Source organism: Corvus brachyrhynchos, unplaced genomic scaffold (genome assembly GCF_000691975.1).
Source record: "Corvus brachyrhynchos isolate BGI_N302 unplaced genomic scaffold, ASM69197v1 scaffold549, whole genome shotgun sequence".
Taxonomy (NCBI): Eukaryota; Metazoa; Chordata; class Aves; order Passeriformes; family Corvidae; genus Corvus; species Corvus brachyrhynchos.
This window is the reverse complement of record NW_008240055.1, coordinates 140,136-166,020: the sequence shown is the minus strand read 5'-3', so window position 1 is coordinate 166,020 and position 25,885 is coordinate 140,136. Positions and strand designations below refer to the sequence as shown.

At 45.1% G+C, this 25,885-nt stretch overlaps 1 protein-coding gene across 3 annotated transcripts in view; it reads right to left on the bottom strand.

Moving 5' to 3' along the window:
• The window catches only part of PXN (paxillin), a 43,896-nt gene that overhangs the window by 16,904 nt on the left and 1,107 nt on the right, over nt 1-25,885 (bottom strand). Inside the window, exons 1-3 of one of the 3 annotated variants that reach the window (XM_017744720.1) lie at nt 17,706-18,007; nt 1,040-1,266; nt 431-546 (exon numbers count right to left, since the gene is read on the bottom strand). Coding sequence is in view for 2 of the 3 variants with exons in the window: in XM_017744718.1 (XP_017600207.1) it covers nt 431-546; nt 1,040-1,266; nt 3,175-3,451 (620 nt within the window). In the remaining variant the exon portion in view is untranslated. Of the gene's footprint in view, nt 1-430; nt 547-1,039; nt 1,267-3,174; nt 9,050-17,705; nt 18,008-25,885 lie in introns of those variants that run through there. The other 2 variants (XM_017744718.1, XM_017744719.1) reach the window with 2 other exon arrangements.

The following is a 25,885-nucleotide window of genomic DNA, read 5'->3' as shown; positions in this document are numbered from 1 at the left end:
GATGGAGGTTTTAAGAAGTTTGAATTTACCTGAAAACTCGAGTCTCTGCACATCCCTCCAGGCCACAAGTACTGAGTTCCCACAGAAAAATAACCCAAAGGCCATCCACCTCCTAAAGAACTTTTCTGCTGTTTAACAGGGGAATGGATTTGTCACCTGTGTCTGGATCATATCCTTCACAAGACTGTCCAGATCCTGCTCTGTCTGACGGATCCTTAACCTCTTGCAGCTGAGCAAGCCAAGGGGCCAGGTCAACTTTGAAGTGAGTATGAAAGTTACAGTGGCATGTTACAAAAGAGGCAATCAAAACTGACACAAAGCAATGTAACACACACGGGAAGCACTGTTCGTTTCCACTCACAGAAGGCAGCTTGAGCCTCAGCAGGCTCAAGTCGTGAGTCAGGCTTATCTCTTAAAAGGGACGAGATACCTGTAGACGTGCTCCTCCTCACTGGCACGGGGAGAAGGAGAGCTGAGCCCGTCTCTAGGAACTGAGGCACTGGAGCTTTTGGCACTAGAGCTGTATATGGGAGACTGGGACTGAGGCTGTGGAAATGAGACTTGTGTTGGAAACAGAAAATACAAAACAAATACGTACACTACTGCACTGCAAACTGACACATCAACAGGGCAGAACAAAGCCCAGCAGAAATAAAAAAAAGACCTGCTCTTTAGTCAAGCCGGTCTCTATCAGATGAGCTACACGAGCAACAACTTTTCTCCCCTTACTTCAGACCTGCCTGTGAGTCGCAGCTCTGTGCTGGAAACCCCCAGTCTGCTTTCCACAGGCTCAAGACAGATGACTAACACTAATCTCATCACACTACCATTTTGTCAGCACAATGACAATGGCTTCAAATTCTTTTCTGCCATTTGTTGCAACCAGTTAGTTCTAATAAAAGCTCCTACCTCCCCCCATTTCCCCACTCTGTTCATAGCCAAATCCATCTTTGCTTCTTTCTATTCCCTCCTCCTTACTTTCCGGAGAGATCCTGCACCCACAAAACAAGCACCCTCCCACCCGCACGCACCCACTTACCTGCTGGTGGCCGTATCTGGGTGTGTTGGGTTGCCACTGGTCTAAGGGGTCGATCACGGTGCCATTCAGGGCCTCGTTGGAAGGCGGTGGGGGCACCGGGGGTGGCACAGCAATCTCCTGGTACGTGTGGTTTCCAGCTGGGTAGGAGTAAGGAGTTTCCTCCGTGAGAAACACTGGTCGTTTGGAGATATGTGAGGTGGTGGATTCCAGGTCTGCCAGTAAGGCGTCTGCAGGAAAGCCAAAAAAACCCCAACAAAATGGTAAAAGCCTGGACTACAGCTTTGTCTCTTTCTTCTCATTCAAGGTATCTGTATCAGAAGCTTTTTGGGAAGACTTTTCATCTAGGGTAATCTACCAAATGCCCTGAAAAACACTGCTGCTGTCCATGAATGAACGAGTTAATCAAACTTCTACTACAAAGAAAACACCAGGATGTAACAAAGCAGCCAGAAAAGCTGTGTCAGTCTCAGATTTTTGCCTTAACTGGAAAACCACCCAACAACAGGAACCCGTAGTCTCATTGCACCCTGCAGAACTGCAACCTAGGCAAGCCTGTCCAGAGATCTACTCCAACAGGATATTGACACAGACTAATTACAGGCTCCACATCATCACAGAGTCATTTACTGTGGCCGCAGGCACTGCTTTCTGCAGGAAACAAGATCTCAGGAGGTGTTTTCTCCAGAGTCCAAGGTCGTGGAAGAAGCATGAAACATTCAGATCAGTCCATCAGTGCAGCAGGAGAATGCGTTTCAGTTTTCTTAACAAAAAGCCCTCTCAGTACAGCATACAAACAGTTAACAAGTTTCCCGAGGCTGCCAGGTAAATGCCATTTCTTCTCCTGGAAACAATTCTTAACTAGCTGGGTGGAGACCGCTCACAAATTCCTGAAGAAAAGGAAAACTTCCACCAGCTAGAAACACTGTCACTCATGCCAGGCAGAGCACTGTCACTCATGCCAGACAGTTAGCACTTCTCAAAAATCTTGAAGTCCCCTCAGAAGTGAGGCATAAAAAGGCATTCCCAGCTTTCTGGATTTCTCCCTGCAAATGTATCCTCTGCCCATTCCCAACCCTGCACTCCTCTGTGGTGACTCAAAGAAAAATCCTGACCTGTTGGACCTTCCACTCCATGAGCCCACCCTGCAGAGCCCATTGCAGTCCCTATGGGGGAAACTCCAGTGAGCGCCTGCAGGTCTGTGCTGCGCTCACTTTCCAAAGAAAGCCTCCCTGGCCACGTGCCCAGCTTTCCACCGGGGCAGCAGCATCAGTGCACACCTCTGGAAGGCAGAGAGAGAAGTCAGCTCACTGGGGACATCTGTGCTCTCCGTGGAACAGCATCAGGACATACCTTGCAGGTCCCTTTGGAGATGTGGAATGCCACCAGAAAACAGTAATGCACCTTCAGAAGAATTAGGAGGGGACACTCTGTGAACCCCCCTGGATCTCCCTTCCCCCTAAGCAGACTCAGCTGTCCTCAGAGAGTCTCAGCAGGTCCCTTTGCCTGCACGCAGCAGGTACTTGACACTCAGATTTGGGGCACAAGGGCTCAGCCTGAGCATGACCATCCTGCAGTGTCCCCCGGGTCACAAGGAGCTGGAGCTGTCTGGTGGTACCAGAATAGCAACTGAGCAACTGCTCGCACTAATGGCTGCCCACCCACAGCTCCCCAGGCAGCACCTGCCAGCCCCGAGCCACTTCCTGAGCACAGCACTCCACAGCAGCCAATGCACTAAGCAAACCTTCAAGAAAATGTATTAGAAGAGGACAGTACTATTGCATTACAAGATGAGGAAGGTGCCACTTTTATATTGACTCTTTTCAAAAAACCAAAGCATCACAAAAGAAAAAATAAGTGGTCCTGAACTCAGAGAGCAGAATACAGCCATTAGCAAATTAAATACTGTGTTAAATTATTTCTATACACCTTTCATTTAGTTAAAAAGATGCTCCAAACCATTAAAGTCACAGGATCTATCTTCCTAAAGGGACCAAAATATCCCAGAAACAGATTCTCTGAAGGGAGACAAGCATTCTGCAGCTGGGGAAAAATGAACTGAATTTTCTCTCTAAGGAAAAGCAAAAAAAAAAAAAAAAAAAAAAAAAAGGTTAGATTCCAGAGTGAAAGGCACATACCTCCAGGAAACTGCCGATGAGCTGCAATTCCTACAGTCAGGCAGGTCCTACGACTGCAGATTTCAGGCACACAACCTCCCAGAGCAGTGCTTGCCGAGAAGGAGTGGTTTTTGCTTCTCCTCTCCAATGACAAAGGCAAATCAAACTCCACCAGGAAGTGAAAATCCCGTGAGGATGTTGGGCTCCTCCGGCCCTGCAGACGGGACCCAAACCATTTTTCCACCCTCCACCTCCAGCCCTCAGTGCAGGACCGGCAGCTGTAACCATCTCGCCACATAAATTCCCCTGCTCGGCTCCTCTCTGTGCTGATGATCCATGGGACGGACACCCGCTGCCTTTTGCTAATGACACAGAGCGAGCTCGGCTACACGCACTGGTTTACTTCTACAAGTCTGCGGAAGAAGGGAGGTCTGGAAATACCAGGAGCACTGAGCCCCGTGGCTGTGAAGGAGTTAAGATTAATGATTAACTTCCCCCATATCCTCCCCTTCCTGACTTGAGCAAACAGGCAGAGCCGAGGAACGAGAAGCGGAGGGAGGAGAAAAAGGCTGGAGAGGAATCAGTCGGTTACTCAAACTAAACTCCAACTTTACAACTGATACCGAAGCAGCTGCACGAAGGCACCACCCCAACCCGGCGGGACAGGAAAGGCGCTCACACACCGGTTTCCCGATGCCAAAGGACCTCTCCTTGTGCCTGCTCGCCCCCAAGTCCTACAAATCCGTGTCCTCCCCTCCCTGCGCCCCAGCCGCTCCAAGCTCACAGCCACAACAGAGAGGGCTTCCCCATTCACGTCCCTCCCCGTTGCTGTTCCCGGATCCAATCCCATCAGCAACCACACTTCCCTGAAACTGATGAAATGGGATATTCCGCCTGTTTAAAGGGTCCAACACCAGCAGCAGAACGTCCCCGGCGAAGGCAGGGTGAGAGTGGCAGGGGGACTGTCCCACCTCACGGACATCACCCTGCCAGAGAGAAGCGACTCGCCAATCCACAGGCACGGGCTGCAGGTCACTCCCTTGGAGGTCACCCCAGGGAGTTCTGCAGTCCAGAGTGTGACTTGAGGCAATTATTCAAAACCCAACCAAAAAATTAACCAAAGGGATTAACATTTTGTTTTGCATGAAGCACTTCATCCCAAGAGGTCCCAAAACACGGTGCATTCATTTAGGATTTGTGCAACTACCAGAAGACAATGTAAGATAAGAGATGAGGGGGAAGAAGGGAGATTTATTAATCGAAAAAGATGCATTGCTCTCTCTTTTACAAAAGGGCCCAGCATCTGTAACCTGATGAACTGTGACAGGGATGCTGTCCCTTGTGCAGTGCTGCACTTCTCATCACAGCTCTGAGTTCACTACAGTGGCCGCTCCTTAAATGGACTATTAAATGCTTAAATAGAAATATTAAAGTCTCGATCGATTTACTGGGTAATGAAGTGTTCCTGCCCAAGGTGACCCCTGAGGGACAGTGCTGCAGGAGGTGTGAATCAGCCAGTTAGTCCCCACAACCCGTAGGAAGCAGCTGACTGGGTCACCTCAAGGCAGTGAACTCGGGCCAGTGCCCACGGGCACCATCCATCAGAGGGCACCACCAACACCCTCACAGGGATAGAGCGACGAAACCCACGGCAGTGCCCAGCTTGGCAGTGCCTTCACCTCACCTGTTCAGCCCCGCAAGAGCCGGGAACCTGCCCCTGTTTTAGGCACACAAACTCGGCGGTGCCACGTGTGCTACACCTCCCCACCGAGACGCGCATCTTCACAGCAGCTACCGCCCAGTACTCCGGAAACAACCACACACACTGACCTCACCACAGCCTTACCGCTGCCCCAAATACCCTCTGGAACACTACAGACACAGCTCTAGGACGCAGAACCTCCCAAGGATAAAGACCACAAATTTAGTTATCTCTAGAGAATAGATTTAACCATTTTGTAGCAGTAAAGTAAACCACAGTTATAATGGACCTTCAACCAATTGCTCCTCTGCAGAATCACCCCTCTCTCCACTTTTCACCACTACAAAAAGCCACTAACACAACCCACAGACAAAATGTCAACTCACAGACATGTGCATGGAGCAGAATCACTCCAGTTTCCAAAGATTCGGTAGGGCTCAGCTATGCATGGGCTGTGCATAGAGAAATCTGTATTTTCCACTCCATTAGCAGGGTGCTGCTCAGGAGGGTGCAAAAGGGATACCTGCTAAAACACCAACGTGGACACTCCTGCTTATCATGGCTACTCTGGAGCGATCACACAGCCAACAAAACCCTAACCTCGCTGTCCACTGCAGCACAGAGCACCTCAGCATGTACATGGCTGGTCCCCCACAGGCTCAGGTAACCTGGCCTGGCCCACCCACCTGGTAAAGCTGTGTAAAAACATGAAACAGAAGGACAGAGTCTTCCTCCCCTCCACTGGGCAGCCCAAAAATTACATATTCTATTGAAATCATATTCAGGCCTGAGGGCTACTCATATTGAAATCATATTCAGGCCTGAGGGCTACTCAAACCACATCCTCCCCAGTATGGGAGGACATTGGTGTTTGCATTCAGGTGGGTTTTCTACACAGGTTTTCCTGTGGAGGAGGGGCAGTTAAAGAATGATACCACATTTGACACCTTTACCATTATCAAGCGCTCCGAGACACCTGGAGGTCCAGGGACATTAGTCTGCTCCTCTGTCCCTTTCCTCACTTTTGCCAAAAATCATTATTGACTATGAGGTCCTTGGGATTCTGGTCTACAAATCCCCCACACCACTCTGCACATATGTTAGATATGTATAAGGAGCCCTTTAATACCAACTGCATTGCTTCAAGGTAATTCCCAGCAAAAGCCAAAGCTCTGCTGGTCATTTCAACAGCTCAGGTCAAGAACTCTCAGGCTGACATCCAACGAATTGAACCACTCAGAAAGTATCCCTTCTACCACCAAAGTAGCAAGATGGAAGAGCGCGGCAAATCTTTAGGCTAAGCCTCATTTACCAGTTCAAGCTGCATTGAAAAGAGCAAGTTCTATACTGCACATTCCTGTGCTATCTCCCCAGCCCACACCTCTGTGGGCCGAGGAACAGCTCACACATTCCAAGGGGTTCAAGGCAGGCTCCTTCACCATTGCTTCGTGTCAGCACTCGCTGGCCTGCAGATGCAGCATCCTGCAGCAGGAACAGTGTCTGTGCAGCCAGGGGCACATTCTTCAGCTTCCCAAGAGGCCAGGTCTGTCTGACAAAGAGCAGTTAACACCAGCCTAGGGATTACAGCACTGCTCTGGTCTGGAACAGCAATGGGTAACACCGGGGCCCCTTCGTACTAATGCATACATCAACACCCCTTTCTAGCAATCTGAGCTGTACTCAGCCCCCTTAAATAGGTAGAGTGAAATTACTAAAAAGTATATATAAATATATATTTAGAGGTATCTTCCCATGGATATCAAAGCATCAAAGTTTGTTCACTTCCCCTTTCCTGTGTATCTCAAAAATGCTCTTGGATTAAGGTGACACAGTGAAGCAGAACACATCATGGACTAGTTCTGGAAAAACTGTCATGACAAGACATCGACAAATTCACATTTGCCAACTTACATCAAGCAGCTTTTCAATGCTAATTTTTCCTCAAGCAGTAAATAATTTCCCACTATTCATAAGCAGTTTAGAATTTATCTTTTTCTTCCTTTTTTTAAAGTGAGGCAATTTAGAGAAATCTAAATTTGCTTTCCCCTGGAGAAAAGATTTCCATATGCAGTTCATCTCTCTCAACAACTGAGGAATATTAAGCTGTGCTGACACAGCAAATCACAGCATTATCAATATAGTGAGCAGATCAAAAGGATGGTGGTCAATTTTCTTCCACATCTCATCTACTGCTGGGGAGGAAATGGATGCATAACTGAAGCAAGATACTTCAAATGCCTCATATATCCGCCTTTCATTTTCAACAGCTAAAAGCCACATCTGCACATGTATCAAACCACACGTTGCCTGTAGCTTGGCTTCTTGCATGGGACATCTGGAAATAGAGTAGCACTGGAGACAGGATTTCTCATCCAGCCACCACACAGAGCAAATGCATTCAGCCACAGAGTCCCATCTCCCCCAGCATCTCTGGTGCCACACATCCCTGACAGCCTAGACACAGAACACTGAGGAATGAGGATGAGGTGTCTGAGCACAAGCTACAGTACTTCCTCTACTGCAGCTGCACAGAACAGGCATCTTCACCTATCTGCACCCTATTTTCCCCCCTGCCTCTACTTACCGAAATAAATAGAACTGCTACAAGTTTTCCTAGTTTAGGCAGCAGAAGATTCCTAGAGGACTGGCAAATAGAAATAAAAATCAAGATACCCGTAAGGGCAGCCCTAAATGAGGACATGGACTTTACATGCTAATCCTATCTCACTCTGCGTAAGATGAATTGCAGACCTCTCATTTGTAGAATCACACACCATTCTCCAGCCCTTTTTTCTTAATACCTGCAAGATGCTGAACTCAAATCCTTGATTTTTGCTGTCCCCTAAGAGAATGAGGGGAAGTGAATTGCATCTCCAGAACCAAAGTTCAAGCTTGTAGCCTCATCTGAGCCACCTCTTTGCAAAATCCCTGAATGAAAACTTTTTAAATCTCATTAGGTTCAAATAAGTCTTCTTCCCCCCACCTCCAGGAGTAAATGCAGCTCCAGCTCACATATAGGGAGACAGCTCAAGGCAGAAACCCAATCCCTGGCACGACAGTTTTACATTGTGAGTAACTGCAGAGGAATGGGAAGCCTGGGTATATTTATCCTATTAAATAGCCTTTCAAAAGAAATATTTGCAGTGCTCTACAAGACCTGCATCAAGACAACTTGCTGGAGCCTTGCTGTAGGGACTTCTCATTGCCCTGGAGTTTGACAGCAGAATGTGTGGGGAGCCCCAAACACTGATGGCAGGAATTCCCATTTTGATTTTTCTCAGCAAAATGGAAGAGCCTTATCAGAAATAGGAAAATCATGAACAGGTAAAGGCAGGCACTGACTTCCAGGTAAAAGACATTTATTAACAGGTTCTTAAGGCATTATATTCTAATCAATGCTTTTAAATGCAAAAAGATCAGAGACTACAAAAGCAATAAAATACAAAGGCTACATGCAAAATGAGACCTTAAAAACTCGAAGTGCAATTAGAAGCTCTTAAAATCCTTAAGTTCTCCAGTTCACATATACAGAAAGCACGTAAAATAGTTTGGCTTACTGTGTAAAACATTTTGAGGAGATGACATTTAAAAGTTTTCCAAAATTTAACCAATATGTCAAGAAGGTGGTTAGAACACAGGACACATAAAAGTTCTCAGCTTTCTTGTGAAGCAGGGGCAGATTGTTATTTAAGATACACAAAAAATCAAGGCACAAAAGGTAGGTCATTTTCCAGACCTAACAACTGCTGGAGTATCAGTACAGAGCAGCCACTGGGATTTTTACTTCATGTTGCCCAGATCTGCCTAAAGGAAGTTCAGATTGCATGGTCAGTAAAATCACTCAGCTCTTTCTTTGATGTACTGATGTTTAAAGCCTTGTGCTTTCTCATTATCAAGTCATGCCTTGTGTCACTGCTTAACAAAAAAATGTCCAAACGAATATCAGTATGTCGTATGGTAAATTACAGTAAAGACAATATCCATTAAAATTTTAAAGCTTCTCTGTACCTTCAGACCAAAACTGCCCCTTAAAATTAGCAAAACTTTGCATTTGTGGCACCGATTTACAAATTCATGTGGGTCCTCCTGAAAAGCTCAACAGCAAAGGCAGCCACCCAGCAGCAGTTATGCCTGGCTACCTGTTGGGGAAGATGAAACGGGAAAGCCTTATAAATATGATTGCCTGACAAAAGATTTTGGGAATATGAAAACTACAGGCGACATCGAAATGAAAGCCACTTTTGAAATACCAAGTCTTAGTTACTGAACAACTGGAAAACAATGGTATGGCCGACTGAAGGTAATCCCCTCTTGATGGAACAATACCCTCTGCTTGCAGGCAGGTCCAAGGGTCAGAGTAGACCCTACTAGCTCAGCAGAAGGGGACCAAAGAGTAGTTTTTAGAAGTTAAGATGTAACACTCTATGGTAATATAAGAACTCTTATAGGCTGTATGTAAATGCTATAGGATTTGTATCTTGTATTAGATTGGTTAGTGACAATTAGAATATTCAGTACAGAAGATGATTTATTGTATTGTAACCAGGACTTCAGACACTCTTGCTCTTACTCTTACTACTTCTTCTTCACTCTCTTTGCTCTTACACTCTCTCTCTCTCTTACCCGCTTACTCTCTTGCTCTCTTGGGCCTGCTCCGAGCTGAGTCTGGCAGCTCTGAGCAGTGCCCCTGTACCCACGCCCTTTGCAATAAACTGCCTGTGTCCCAAGATCAGACTATAGAGATCTCTCGTCTCCGTCACCGACCGTCCCGACCGAACCCGTTAGTAACCTACACTACCCCAGGCTGCAGAGACAAACTGAGCAGGTATTCATCCTGTGACAGACAGAACTGCTGTCAGAATCAGGTGGTGGCAGCCACCATGAATCCTTTCTGTGCCATAACCGGAGTACTGACAGCCAAACCAGTGAGCCTTGCCCAGTACAGCAGCCCATGCACCCAGCTCTGACCACTATCAGCAAATGTCTAAACAAAGACAAGACACTGCAATGTGAGATGTGGTCTCACATGAGCAGCTGCAGCAATGACTGTGACTTCCTTTCCCAACCATTGAGACCCAAGCTGGAGAGCTTATTCCAGAGCTTGTGGCCAACTCACTGGTCACAACTAACATGCACTACTACCACCCCAAGCCTGAAATTGTAGAAGAGTGTGCAAATACAGCCTGTGTAAAGCACTTTCAGGAACTGTTTATCAGTAACTACTCCCTGCACATTTGGGGATGAACTGCAAACCCCTGGAGTGCTCTGGCTGTAGTTCCAGCAGAGCTGACAGCATCATGCAGTGCCAGTGTAAGGGAAGGGCCCAGGGCCCCTTCCCCAGCATGCAAACCCATGCTGTTCCTGGAACTTGCCCTGCTGATCACCAGACACATTCTAAACTAATTCAATTTACTAATTCAACAGAAGTTTGTTGAAGTGTTGGTTTGGTTTTTGCAGATGAACTCATTCGGTTTCTTGGAAGCACAACTCCAACCACTCTGACTTAAGCAGCTCTTTAGAATATGTATTAAAAAGACCAATGCCAGAATTGAGCCCTTGTTCAAGTGAATAAAGCGAATAAAACTTCTGCTTTAAATGGGAAATGCTCTACTTCCACCTTCAAAACTCAGGCCAGAACACAAATTGTAAATCCAGCCCATCTTGCCATTAGTTGAAAGAAATCACCTACCCTCCTGTCAGATTCCCATAATTCATCTGCAGCTCAGATGCACACCAGAAAAAAAGGCAGCCTGAAAAGATGCAATCAGCAGACAGCTCAAACTGAAGTGCTCTTAATTCTGGAGACATCCCTCACCATTACCTGCCGCTTCCACCTGAGCCTACGCTGACACTTTATTTGGCTTTCCACCCCCAGAACTGTGTGACAGCTCAGTCCCTAGGGCTGCACACGCTATGTATCCACTGGTGCTCTCATTTGTGCTGCTGAGCTTAAGAGTAAGCTTTTGACAGAGACTACTGACCATACACCTGAAGATAAGCCAACTCTGTATGCTACAAAAACCCAACAGAAGCCATCATGTGAACTCAGACCTTCCACCTGATCCCTCTGATGGGCAGGAGGGCTATTTGTGCGTGCATGTGTGTGTGCTGAAAAACCATTAACATCACCGCTAGATCCTTCCTGGAAGTGCCCACACCACTTCCTTGCAAATGAATACATTTCTGTGACGCCCAGACCTGCACGCTCAGCAGTGGTGCATTTGTCTGCATGGTCAGGGTGCTGGAGTGCCGGGCAGCATCACGTGGAGTCAGCAGGTTCCTGTGCAGCCCAGCAGCTGCACGGCTCTCAAGGGCACGACGACACTGTAGGAAAACCAGCTGACCAGTTTGCAGCTTTACACCAGCAGTCCCTGGGAATCACAGCCCCACTCCTTGAGAGAGCACCTCAGAGCCTCCTCTTGTCATCTTGGATGCAACAGGCTGGGAAATCCTTCGGCTGGCTCCGTTCACATCACTGAGCTGGCAGGTAAACTAATCTTAACTAGATCCACAGGGCATGGCATCACCAACTCAGCGTGCTGGCTGAAAGACACTGCAAGTGCTTTAAAGATTGAGTCATCACAGTTTCCTGGATGAAACAATACAAATCCACAGCACTCCCTGCCCTACAGTCCAAGTTGTGTGAAGAAACCACAAATGATTTTCCTGTAGGACTAGAATTTTTCCACTTAGCTCTCTGAACACTAAACTAGACTCCAGCTCAAAATGGGTGAGAGAAACGAACCACCACCTACAAAAGAGAAACATGTAGTTATTCTGGCTTTCTCCAATTTCCTTATCAAAGCTTCCATCCCCTTTCCACTGTCTCAGAACAGTTCATTAGATGGCTGAGATAAAGGCAGCCTCACAAGGTACGTAACTGCTTTCACAGAGATAAATATTCCTCAATATGTTGCAAGTGTGCTGAGCATCCTTACACTGAAAACGATTTGCACTTTAAGTCCCTTCTCCTGTCAGAAGGGATGTACCTGATGTTCCAGAGAAACAAAAAATATGGTTTGAGTAAGTTTTTTCGGTTTTCAGACAAAAAGCTGCTAAAACCAAATGTAGCCTTTTGAAGTTCTTCAAATTAACCTCAGCTGTCCACTCCACTGCCTTGGTTATCATATTCAAAAGCTGGCAACAGAAATACCAAGAAGAACAAACTCTTACTGGCACTGAAGATCTAAGGACAGCACAGAGGAAAGCAAGGCCATACAAAGCCAGCAAGGTTGGCTGTTGTACTCTTCACCTATTGCCTCCAAGAGGAGCACTCGAACTAAGCAGCAGCACTGTGACAGCTACTTTAAGAGGCTGTTCCCTCTCAAAGGTGTGTCCTCCCGTTTATTTCTCATTTCCAGAAATGCTGGATCAGGGGGAGGGAAGGATTATTTCCTGCCACATACAGCATCATCTTTTTTATAGCATGGCTTTCTCCACACTTGAAGTGAAAAGAGACATCTTATATTTACATCCCTCTGTTTATAGTCCTGAGCAGCAAACAGCTCATGCCAAGTAAAAACACCCTATGCTAAGACTAGCTGCCTAAATCTGAATTCATGTTCCAGCTTACTAAACAAATACATGTTTTCAGTTTCACAGCTACCAAAGGCTCCTGAGAATGCCAGATCCAGCTACACAAGCCTTGAATGCTTCAGAGATTCATGGCTCTGTGAAGCTAAAACAGAAAATAATCCCTTGTGTGGTTCCTTTCTACCTAGATTCATTGGACTGTCAGACTCCTGAATAACAGGAAACCATTTCCAAAACTGTTATAAGCGCAGTCAAAAAATTCTTTCACTGCTCTATGAACAATCTTCAGGAGAATGAGGAAAAGTTTGTCAAGGCTTTGCACGTCACAGCTGCAGCACATCCTGTGACACAGCGCGTGCAAAAGCTGAACCGACCTCAACAGTTGCACAATGCTGCAGACCACAAAGCTGGGTTCTGCTTCACTGGACAGAGAAGTTGGAGATTGCACAAGTATCACAAGATGATACGTAAAATGCTTCCCGCAGATGTAACCAGCCTTACCCAGTACTCCAGCTCCGGACCTCCAGGGATTCAGACCCCTATGATTTATGCACCACTGTCCTCAGATGATTATCCCACCCACAAGTTACAGCACTTATCACACAGAAGCCTTTTTCAGTCACAGCTTCACACCCTAAACCTGAATCTCCACGTATTCCATTCCAGATAGAACTGGCTGTGGCCTGCAGCAACTGCAGGCAGTAAAGTCTGCAGGCAGTAAAGTCTGCAGCCACTGCACCTGAATCCCAACGGGGCTCACAAATCAGAATCCTCACTTCCTTGACAGCACAAAAGAAATGTACCTTTCAGAAATGGAGAACTGAGACGCAGCCCTTAACAGCGTAACGTAACATGGCAAGTCCACATTATATCAGAATAGAAAGCAAATCTGACTCTCAGGCCTGTACTAAAAATATTTAGGTTGGAATTTCTCAGCCTGCAGTCTGCTATGAGCTCCACTGGCCACCAAGTCTTTTGTCAGAATCCTCTCCTTTTGGAAGCAAATTGACTGGTGTTCAACAGGCAGTTATAGCTAGCCCTGTAAAAGATCACAAGGAACAACTATCTGCACAAATTAGAGAGTCTCCCCGTGTGTCAGCTATGAAATTGGAAACAGCTTTGGGCTCCCAGGAGGGTAAGTACAACCTCTGACAGTCTTCTCCTGGAGTGGCTCTTCTTATGCAAGATCTATTTCTGATCTCTGCCTGACAGCAAACACATCCTCAGGCATTTCCAGGAAGTCCCAGACAAAGGCAATAGTAAATGGCCAATCCTGATCCAACTATCTCTGGGAGGGAGGTGAGTTGGCTCAGGCTAAAGCAAGGGACATTGCTCTGTACAAACAGGAATGAAATGGCATCCTGTCCAGTTTGGTGGGAGGAACAGACTGGAGTGAGTGTAAACATTTTACACAAACAACTGAACAGTTAACACCTCAGTACTGACCTGGGCTGGATTTTAGCCAACATTCTTGATGGGAAAAAAAAATTTAATAAACTCAAAACCACTAGTAACCAATACACTGTCTTTTTTAGCCCTTTATTTATCTTTATGCATGCAAAATATTAAGTTAACCCTTCTCATGCACATCATAAGAATTTTAATTTGCTGCTGGCTTCCCTCTGAAAGTCTCTAGAAGTCCAACAGGATCTGCTCTCCTCTGCCAAAACAAAACAAAAAAAAATTTCATGAACACCAAACAAGCAGCCACTGAACTGACCCCTCACGGAAAATTTCCAAGGCCAAGGCCTCTGGACAAAATACCAACTCCCTTGTATTCCTACAGGAAGAGGGGCTCAGCCAAGCCAGCTATCTGAGGAACCAGACCCTTCCTGCTACACCAGCGAGCAGCTACTCCACAAGCACTAGGTCAAAACATAGCGCTGCCATTCTACAAACATCTGACAAATCTGGTACAAAGGAGATGTCCACTAGACAAAGAGCCCGAGGATGGGAATAGAACCAGCAGGAAACAAGACACTGTGGATTTTAAACCACAGCTCTGGTAAAGGGCATAAACAGAAGCTCAAGGCTTGAGTGCAGAGGTGTGTAGTACTCCAGCTACAACAAGCAACCCTCCACATGCCCACTGAAAAGAGGATAGACAAGGGCATTTTTTAAGCCCTGCATTGGTATTTGGTTGAGATTTATGTAACTGAAAGTTGTCATAAACAGCATTGAGATTACAACACATGCTGATCCAGGACTGTATCACTCTTCCAAGCAGCTTCTAAGCAGTAGCTTAGTGTGAAATCAAGAGTGGCAAATCACAACATTGTTAACATACAGCAGTGGTCTCCAAATCTCTGGGCAACAGCAATCGTGTGCATCCTCAGGTGGAAATGACAAGTGCATGGGTTTGACCTCTCAAGGGGACCCCTCACAACAGCTGTAGAGCACTTGTCAACTTGGAGATCATAATTTGGTAACTGCTGATTCTAACTCATCTAGGGAAGGAAAACATGTTGCATCAGACTTTACAGTGCAACAGAGCACAGGAGTTCCACTGGACAGTGAGCACCTTGGAGTGAAGGATACAGTTTCATAAGATGCAGAAAGGCAAATTAACAGCTCACCACTGCCAAAAATGGAGAGGTTTTACTCCCTCTTCCAGACATATGCAGCTGCCACTTACTTGTGCAGGCTCTGGCTCTCACAAGTCCCCTCTGTGAACCAATCCAACAGAACATACACCCAGTCAAAAAAAGCTGTCTTCTTTTGGGTCAGGAAAGAGATGAGCACAGCAGTCAGCAAGAAGGGCTATGTCCAAACAGTCAGAGAGCACAGAAGGAGAAAGGACAAGTAAAAGTAAAGCCATCTTCCTCTTCAGGAGCAACAAGCCCTTGTATTGACTCAACCACCAGCAGGACCACCACCTCAGACACCCCAGCAGCACACAGGTAACCACACTCAATAACAACACTGCTGAAGATCCCTGTGATCCTCTCCATCTGCATATGTAAAAATGGATTTGGACACAGTTGCAGACAAAATACCATCAGAGCCTGCACATTCCAAGTTAATTATCTACCTTTTTAGAAGTAACAGAAACAGGAAAGCATGTGGACCCTATAACCAATAAAGGGAAGAGTAGGATTTGCATGGTTATGCAATAATAGACATGGAACTTGAGGGGGAAAAAAATAGCATCTTTTAAGCTGTGGGAATCCTATCCAAGCAGCATAAACAGATCTGAAGATAGACCCATTCAGGCAAAGTGCCAGTTACAAAATTTGAGACACACATAAAGATGATTAAATAAATGACTGAAATACTAGTGTAAATTCTGAATTCATTAAAAGCATTAGAAGCACAAATTCTGCCAATGAAATGTAGAGTATCCTGGTTACCAGCAAAAGAAGGATTCCAGTAATAATGAATGGGCACACTAAAGAGATTCTGTAATCATATCCATATTTAGTACAGTCTTATTGAGGCATTCCTATCCTGAAGGCTCTTAAATGGGATATCAGAATGCAAACTTGACAGATTTTGTCCTTGAAAAGCATTCATTAGCTTCAGCAACTTCCCATTCAGTAAGAAAAAAGCATATCTCCAGAGAGCATAAATGCAAAGAACATTCAGCAAATGCAAATCTAGCCTTAAAAAACCAAGGTATCTCAAATTGTAAAAGCCTGTGTCAATAAGGAGATACAAAGTCCCAGCTAATCTCACCCAGATAAAAAGTTAGTATATTGAGACATAAAGACTTGCTGGCTTGACCTGCCAACCACTCTGAAGTGAGTTGTTTCCCTTTTTTTAAAATGGGAACTTGTGTCAAATGTCATACGTGGTTTAACTGGCTTGTTAAAAATCTAATTACTGAGGAAGTACTTTTAAAATGGTGGATGTTTCTTTTAAGAAGTTTTCATTTCTGCAAGGGTTCTCTGCAACAGGGTGGGAGTAGTCTTGGAAGCAACACTGAACTCTTTGTAAGCCAAAAAGCGTAAGTCATCACCAACAACTGACAAAGCGCTGCCAAAAGCACAACGTAAATTCACAGAACAGGGCAAGGGGAAATGACAACAAAATATTTCACATTTTTCAGTCGTGTGGATCTTGGTACTACTTATAACTATAATAGGTAGAAAGCTTTAAAATAAAGCTTTCAGTCTGATGAGCACTGCACTGTAACTTAAAATAACCCAAGTAATCATAGATACTGGACAAGCAACAGCTTTGAAAGAAAACAGAGTACAAGGGGCCAAGAAGCACATGGTTAAAAATCTAGTTAAAGCAGCTTCTTTTCACTTTAAAAGCAGCTTCTGGGAATGTAAGGTGGACAGTGTTTCAGAAATGAATGTGGGAACTGGTCTCCCGGTCCACTTTGGGATATGTGGGTGGCAATTTGATGGAGACTGCTGATGGCTCTACAGCTGCAGAGCTCTGACTTAGGTGGTTTTTTTTTTAGTATTGGCACAAGAATGTGGCTCAAGAGTTTCACAATGGCCCACTGAAAGAAAGAAAATTGTTAAATCTAGACAGAAAACTAATATTTTTAGAACTGGAGTATATTTGAGTCAGTAGATGGAGAAGAGCTAAGAGAATGTTTAAGGTTTTCTTATCTCTTCCTACATGAGAAAGTAGATGACCCATTGTTCTACCTGTCATCTGGCATCATGACACAAGTACTAGTTACAAGTCTCTTGCTTGTTTCAGCAGCAGCAGCAAGAGAAACAGTGAGGATTTTTTACCAAGAGCAGTATTAACAAAGCAATTAAACGCATGACAGCTTTTTCATCTCCCTGCCCTGAACACAAGTTGTTGTTGTTATGTGATAAAGAAAAATTTTATTCTATCAACCAAAGGCTGTTACTCGCAAGAGAACTCTTGACCACAGAAAAGAGCAACTGGAAAGAAAAATTACAAAGACCAAAGAGAAAGTAGATTTTTGAGAAGTAAAGATGAGTAAGAGAGACCGATCTCTAGCACTGACCAAAAATGGAAATGGCAGCAATACTGAAATAGAAGCAGCATGAGAATAAAATTCCCTTTCAGAGGTACATGAAATAAATCCTTCTTCAAATTATTTTCTTAAAAGGGGGTTTCAGCACAATCTCTGATTGTTCCTCCACCAATCCTATGATTAAAGTCAACAATCATTGGAGATAACTGGAGAGACTGTTTTGCACTAGTCTAAAGAAGTCAAGATTCCCATTGCCTACATTTCTGCTTTGCTGAAAATTAAGTGGACTTCTTTGTCTCAACTCATCATGTTCTTCCCTGCTATGTCCTGAAGTAGGGCACAAAGGAAAAGAGATTAATTTTCCTATCAAGTATCTAGATGCACATATATTTTATATGGACATGTACTTACCCACATCACTTTCATCCTGTTACTGTTGGGTATTTTAAAATTAACCTGCTTCACCTCAAACCACACCAGCATCCACAACCCTCAGAGGAACACAGGGACCAGACCCTGCCACTTACACATCCAGTGTACAACTTCCCACACATGCACAACAGTGCAACTGCCCCCTCACCAAGAACAATATTCCACTTCTATCTTCATGACAAATCCAAGCCTAAGTGTTTAAAGCAGCTGGAAAATAGAGCAACTCCAACTCCTTCCCCCCCCCAAAATAGAAAACAAGAAAAAAAAACCAGCTGTTTCTGCCAAGCAAGTACTGAATACACTGCATTCCATTTCATTAAAACAATTATTCAAAAGCCAGCCAAGAATTACATAAAGCTTCCTCCCTGCACCACCCCCAGCCCCTTCCTTCAACCCCTCCTCCCCAGCAAACAGCCTCCCAACCCTGCAAGGACAGGACCACTCCAGAGAAACACTGCTCTGAACGCCTCGCATCCCACTGGCTCTCCCATCCCACATACAGCATTTTCCAGACCCAAGCAATACAATCAGGGGGCTCCAGCCCAGACAGCCCAGAATGTTTCAGAGTTTCACATCACCACAGCCATACTGCGGTGATCTCTTTCAAGTAGATTTCTTCCTCGCATTTGATGGGAAAGTAGCATCCAACAAATAAAGCCCTTAACCAACCCTTACAGAAAAATGAATGATAACCTAACAGATTTTCTCTCTAACTCACACCAAGGCTTTTAAGCATGATCCCAAGAGAGAAGGTGCTGGAGGCACTGGATTTAAGCAGTTAAGAAGTACAGGAGCAGCATGCCAGAGCAGCTGTAAGGCACTGCCCAAGCAAACTGCTTAGGACAGCCAAGCAGCAAATCCCAGATTAAGCACAAGCAGGATAGATTGAAAACTACAAGCTTAGGGTTATAAGAACCTGACTGACAAATTCATCCCAAACTCCACACAGCTGCTCCACAGCTCTCAGCCTCACTGACAGTGCTGAGCTCCTCATCTTTCACAGCAGAAATAAAAGGCAGCTTCTTCTGGCCAATGCAGCTCACCCACTCAAAACACTGAGTTGGCCACTGATAAGAGATTTCATGACGTGGATGAAATGGCATTTCGTTCCCTCCCCCAGTGCTCCAGCTCTCTGCAGGGATCCTGTCTAACTGCTGGAGCTGCTCACAGTCAGGCAGAATAGTTCCAGCTGTGTGTCACACTGCCTGACCAGGCCTACACAGCCCAAAAAAAGTCTCCCCCATAAAACCATAACGAACAGGAGATTCAAACCAGAAGTACTCCTCCAGGCACCTTACTCTTGGGGATCACCTCTGCCCAAAAGGGGTCATTTGCTAGCAGCAAATCAAACCTAGTCCCAAGGCAGCTGGTGGTGCTGAGAAATGGGGAGCAACAGATGCAACTAATGGTCAAACAAGATGAGCAGCAGAGACCAGCCAAGCCATCATCTTATTCCAGATCATGGGGCACCAGTAACCTCAAGTGACATGCAGTTAGCCTTAGGCTTTTTTGTCTGACCCAGCTGAAATTAGTGGTTTCAACCCAAAAGAAACCTGTTCTCAGAGAAGCCCTGAACTTGTTCAGAACCATGGAAGAGGATAAAACAAGGGAATATTATGCCCCTAATCCACAGCACATATTTTACAGCCCTCCTGCCCATGACCTTTTTCTACCTCTGGCTTCTTTTACCACCTCCTACTCTTATTAAAACTCAGCCTAACCACAGTCCCTGAACCACCACAAACTTCCTTGAAACACAAAGTGAAATTCTCTGTTCACCTTCCTCTGCAGCAGTGGAAATAAAGCAAGATCCTGTGAGGCACCTAGTCAGACACAAGATTAATTCTGTCTGCCAGCTCAGTTCTGTGACAAAAACATGGGACTGGTTTATTCCTGGACCCCCATAGTCTGATTTATAGCTGAGCCATTTAAAGCACAATTCCCCATGCAGAGTTGTCATTCAGAAGGTTTATTCCCTGGAGCGCCATTTACTTTTTTTGATGTTCTTCAAATAATTTGCAAAATGTTAGAGGTTTAAGCACATCCAATAACCAGTAAAAAACCACAAGAAATCAAGCTACACTCCACTGCATGCTGCCAGCTAGACAGTCAGTACCTCACCCAGCAGAGCCATCTATGCAAACGTGCACATGGTAATAAGAACACTGTGAGAAGTGACATGACAAGCTGCATTGGACAACTTCAGACTACCTCATCACCGTTTAAATAATTTGAACTGTACTTGTTCACAGTGTAGAGACAGTCCAGCTCAGGAAAAAAGGAGCCAAGCACTAACAATGCAGGCTGCCTCCCCCTGTGCCATAAGTTCTCTTGGCTCCTCAATTTACAGTTGTCTCAAACCGCTTAGATAAACTTCCCATGTAAATTCAGAATAGTTACTGTCTGCTACAAGAAAAAGCTGCATTTGTGCGAGCAGAAAAAGAGTTTACCAGACTCCTAAACAGCACAAACACAAAACCTCAGGGACTCAGTTCCTGTAACCAAAACACCACCACCACCAAACTTCTTCCACAGCACTCCAGTTGCCATTTCTACTTTGTTTGCTTCATCAGGATTTAAAAACACACATGCACAGAAGAGAAAGCATGGGTTTTAACACCCATCAGCCAAGGGAGACCGCCCCCAGCCAGCTGGTAGCTGCTGCTCTGGGACCATTTGCAAAGAGACTTGAGCATGAATGGGAAAAACAGCTAAAACTGATATGAGAAAGTCATCACCCACCTCCTATTTTTATGGTATATCTTTAGCACACAACATTCTTCGAATGACTTCATGACACTCTGTGGTAAAGGGAAAGACCAGGGTAGAACTACTGAGGGGAACTTGGAACGGAAAGGAAATCTTTTCTCCCTACTCACAGCCTGTCGTAACAGGCGATGAAGAAAGGATGAGCAATCAGAAAGCAGAGAGGGAACATTCAACAGGGCTGAGAAATTCAAACGTGCCACTGTAAGCTTTTCCAGCAATGGTGACCAGAAAAGCTTGAAAGAAGCTTTTCAGCTGAAAGCTATTTCAGAAACACAAAGATCTCAACCAACATTAATCACGCTTTGCAGGTAAGGAGTAATTACTGCTGTTTCACAGACAGAGAAACAACAAGCCTTAAGTTAGAGTACATTTTTGAGGCTGCGGATAAATGGTTACCTTATGCTATATTAAATATAACCCACAGCTGAAAGAGGTGGCCTCACTTCCCAGTCCACTGTTTATGTAAAAAATGACTTTGAGGAGAATCAGCTGACTGACCCAGTTAACAGTTATTGTGGACACAAGGAAGGGAGATGGCCACAGGGAACAACATCTCAGCAGCCAGCAGTTAAATCAGGTGAAACTAATTTGAGATCACAACTTCACAGCTTATTCCCTAACCCATTCAACTTCAACCAAAATGGAAAGTAATGGTGCCACTTCTTGCTTCTACTCTGCACTACTGGATGTAGTAATCTTACCACAGACGAGACAGTTCCCTACTTATCATTTTAAAATGCAATATCCTAACGGTCATGATAACCTGTACTTCCAGGGCTTGTTACTAAACCTCAGTTAGTTAGGACAGGTCTAAAGTGAGCAAGAAACTCATTCCCTAAAACCCCATCATCTTATCACAGCATGAGAAAGCTTCCTACAGACAATGTCTCACTTTCAGGCAGCTGGAATAGAAGAGCATCTTCATTAACAGCTTCCGCATTAGACAAAAAGGGAGACACAGGATCAGTACACAAAGAGGGAAGCGTAGGCTGAGACCAGAGCAGGAAACTGGGACCAGAGATCCTATTCATTTGCACTGATTTTCCACTAGCGCACACAACTGCATTCGGAATTTGCTCTGTCTGTCTCCAAAGCTGCAGCAGATTCTGGATATCACAACTAACACACTAGTTCGATTCCAACAGATTTGTTTAGTGGCCACGGACAGGCTTTTTCCACCCTCTAGTTAAAGAGTTTTAATTTAAAGGATTTATCTGTCTCTTAGCAGCAGATCAGAAAACCAACTCTGATCTAAATACAAGTGCATAAATACAATAAATACAAGTCCTTGTTCTGTTGCCAGACTTTAGAATTTTAGCTGTCATTTCTACCATTTCACAACTTGTTTCATATAATAAATACACTCCAAAGGGCAAGAGGTAAGGAAAAAGGGGTCCAGAGAAACTGAAGTATCACGATTCCCTAGGAAAGAAAGAAAAAGGAGAGAGAGAAAGAGTTGAAGATGTATGAGAAGTTTCCCATTTGCTTCTCTAGTGGCAGAGATGGTGTCAGAGGATCAGTTCTAACCAGAAGGGCAGCTGAACACTTGTGATAAGTTGACCTCTCCCATGAGGGACAAAGGAGCTAAAGACATCACAGAGTCCAGCCTTTCTGTGGAAATAGAGCAACAAGAAAAGAAGCCTCTTTCTGCATCGCACACTGCTTGAAGCAGAGGACTCCCTGTCTGAGTTCCTCAGGACAATGAAGTCCCTGTTTTACAAGGGGTCACAACAGCTAAGGAGCTGAAACAAGTCAGAACCCTATTGTGCAGAGCATTAGTTCTGTTTACAGCCTTCTCACCCAGCAGCAGGAAGGAGTCAGAAATCTGAGCCAGTAGAAAGCCAAGACACCAAATTACTTTACCAGTACTTCCCCCCAATACCATTTCCTGGGCGTAGCTGACCATGAGCAATTTCACAGTAAACTTTTAGTTAAGTGGGCCCAAAACCCACAGCATATGACCCCCCAACTACAGGAACTGAGTCAGAAACAGGCGAGCATCCCCCTCTGGAGAGGGACAGACAGCACCGCCCTGCAGAGCACAGCAATCTTCCAAATGTAAGGACAGATGACAGATGGAAACACGTGCACCTCCCTCCACACTCCCTTAAAAAATCAATGGCAAGATTGCTCCCTTTAAAGTCAATCTTGAGGGGATTAAACACTGAAGAGAGGGTGGATTAGAGTTCCTAAAACAGAGGGAAACAACTTTTAAAGCAAAATCTCTTGTGCCACTGAACCTTTGCACCCAGAATTTTGAAGCCAAATTGCTAGACAAACCTTATGCAAAAGAAAAATCCTTCTAGAAGTGAGCAAGCACACCTAAAAAAAGCAGCTCACAGTCTAGTTTACATGCACAGCCAAAATACTGCCATAAATATGTCCCCATTAAACAGGTATAACTTCTTTGTAAAACACCTTTTAAAAGCTCCAGTGAATGCTGTTTTGGTTTTGATTGCAAAATCCAATTTAAAAATATCTGAAGCCTTTGAAAACATAATTTTTTAAGAAAATAGGAGTAGAGAAGTGAGAATTTCAAAGACATCAAATGAAAGCCACAGCATTTCTGTTTGGAGTCACCAGAAGGTTTCCCAGTAGTATTTGCAAACAACCCCTTTCAGAAAAAGGCTGTAAAAAACTTTTGGAGTCAAAAATCGAACAGTATCTGACTAAAGCAAATGTAAAGTTTCTCTTCTCCTCTCACCACAAATACACGACACATGACACAAATTAGGTTTCTTCCTCTGCAACAAGCAGATCCTAATGGATCTGTTCCCTCATACTACTTAGACAAGGTAGCACCACAGAACCAGTAACTCAACATCTCACTCAGTGGCTCAGGTTGTCTGAAGCAAGTATGTGTGGATGGTCACTTATGTGCTGGAAGGTGTGCTTTGGCAATCCCGTGAAAGCAGCAAGAGCCCCAAGTCAGGATTCTCACTCTTTAGGACAAAGCTGTACTCTCTGTGCCAATTTACAGCACTGCAGAAAACTCATTCAGCAAACTTCCTGTCAAACTCCAAGCATATCCACAAAATGCGCTTGCGCTTCCTTAGAGAGATTGGAGGGAGACAATCTGGACAAGCCTGGCCAGCTGCTCTCCTCCCCCTTCCTACCATGGGCTGTTCTAGTTTACATCCAGCCCCAGCACTGTGTGTCCTGTGCCACAGAGGCTCCCCCAGAACAACAGGGTGCAGCTCCAGCCTGCAGAAAGTTTCCTGTGTGAGCTTCTTCAACACTGGAAGAGGGGGAAAAAAGGAAACAAAGACTTTTTTCAATTCCAAATGAATCCCCAAAAAGAGACAAATCCACTCTCATATGTTTCATAACCTCTCCAGTCCAAGCACGAAACTGAGATACTTCTGGACCTCCATTTTACAGTGCACAAGTACACACTGATCAAATCCTCCAGCTCTAGGAAGAGGGAAGAGATTTTTGATAAAAGCAGGGAGTTAAGAACAGACACACCAGTGGTCTCTGTGAGAGGTTCCCTCATGCCCAGCAAGGCCCTTTACTCACTGCTCATTTTCTGCACCACACAGATTCCAAAGTGAGGTGTGGAAGTATCCAAGCTGACTTTACTCGACATCAACTCTGAACCTGCAAGTACCGGCTCAATACCAAACTCCTTTTGGGCCAAAACTGTCCCTGGAAGCAGAGCAGCTTTGTCCACATGGCACCGTGCCTGAACCAACAAGTCCTGCCTAACCAGCTTGACTCTGGACAGAGCCAGTGCAGACATCTGTATCCATGGCACAGTTAATCCACAACTCAGATAATCCACCTGTAGATAATGAGGAAAGAAAAACAAACAACTCTCACTTGAGTTCAAAAGTCTGACTTATTTCAGGGGAGTTGTACGAGCACAGCACTGTTCCATTATGTGTGCATCCCAAGGTGAATGGCTTCACCATGGATGAAGAATTAGAGAAGTGAGACATTTTGGAGCTAACAATGATTCGCAGATGGAAAACAGCTGGTGTGCTTTACCATGGTGAATTCTGTACACCACAGAAAAGCTTAGAGAGAGAAAGGGTCACACTTTTTTGTTCAGCTGCTTACTGTTAATTAGATCTTGTCCAGTCTGAAAGGCTGCATGAAAATTGAGACAGATGCAGTGTAATTAAGACTTCATGAAATCAAGTTGCTGAGACTAAAAGTTCTATTTTCAAAGTCAGATCACAACTTTAACTTTTGGTTGTCTCAATACACTTTGGAGCTCAGAAGAACAAACCAGGCATAAATTCAGATCCTTTTCACAATTTCTTTGCAGTTCACCTCTAATTTTCCTACAGAGGAAAGAAAAAATACTAAGAAGCTGCAGCAGCCTGTTCCAACAAGCGGGAAGTCACACTACTGCTGTTCAGGAATGCAACTGTTGCAGTGGGCACAGTACAGCTCCCATGGTTTACTCAAGAGCATGTTGGTGAGACACTAAACTGGCCTACACAGACCCGTATGCTCACTCTGAAGGGCCACTCAGCAAGTCAATACTGGGTGACTGGGTGAATCCTGGTCTGACTAGCAATGCATTCCTGAACATGCTTGGATCTTGCACCAAATCTCCAACAGATAACCAGAACGAGGGATATGAGAAAAGGTAAACAAAGCTGTCTCCACTTAAAGGAGCAATAACCATGAGAAGAAGCTGCAGTAGAAATTAATTCTGTTTCCACCAACAGCTACTTCACCCAAGCAGAGGGTACGGTTTCAATTCCCAAGGATCAATCCTTCGTGGGCACACCTTTCACCAGGAAGCCATGCAGCAGATGGACTCCCTGCCCCATAAGTTTTATCACTAGCCCAATTCAAAGTCTGTTTTCTGAAGGTGTGACCACCAGCTTTATGCCAGCACCGTAATGTGAGCTTCCAGGTCCAGGAATAAACCTGCAATTTTCTTGGACTATATGTTAAGAGAACGTCTGATTTCTATTAAAGGTAGGATGGAAGTAACGGATCACAGCCCCTCCCCAGTGTCTGATTTAATCAGTTTCATAAGCGGAACTCAGTCGCCCTAATGCCTCCCAGAGCACAAGGGATTTTGGCATATCCACACCCTTTCCGGCTTGGTACCAAAGGAACTCAAATTCTCTAGATCTTTCCCTTGAGACCAGTTGCCTGACATGTCTCCATTACACGATTTCAGGCAACCGTATAATGCAGCACACCGGGGAGAAGCAGAGGGAGGACGACGATGAGCTCCGAGCCCGGCTGGGCTCCGCTTACCCCCGAAGGCTCCCCACTCCATACCCGCGCAAAGTTCAGATCTCGCCCAAGAACGGGCTAGAGAGGCTGCGGCGGGGCAGGAGAGGAGGTGCTTGCTGAAACCCGAGCACGCTCCACGCTGCTCCGGGCACAGGAGCGCACGGCGCCCTTCCCGGCCAGGATAG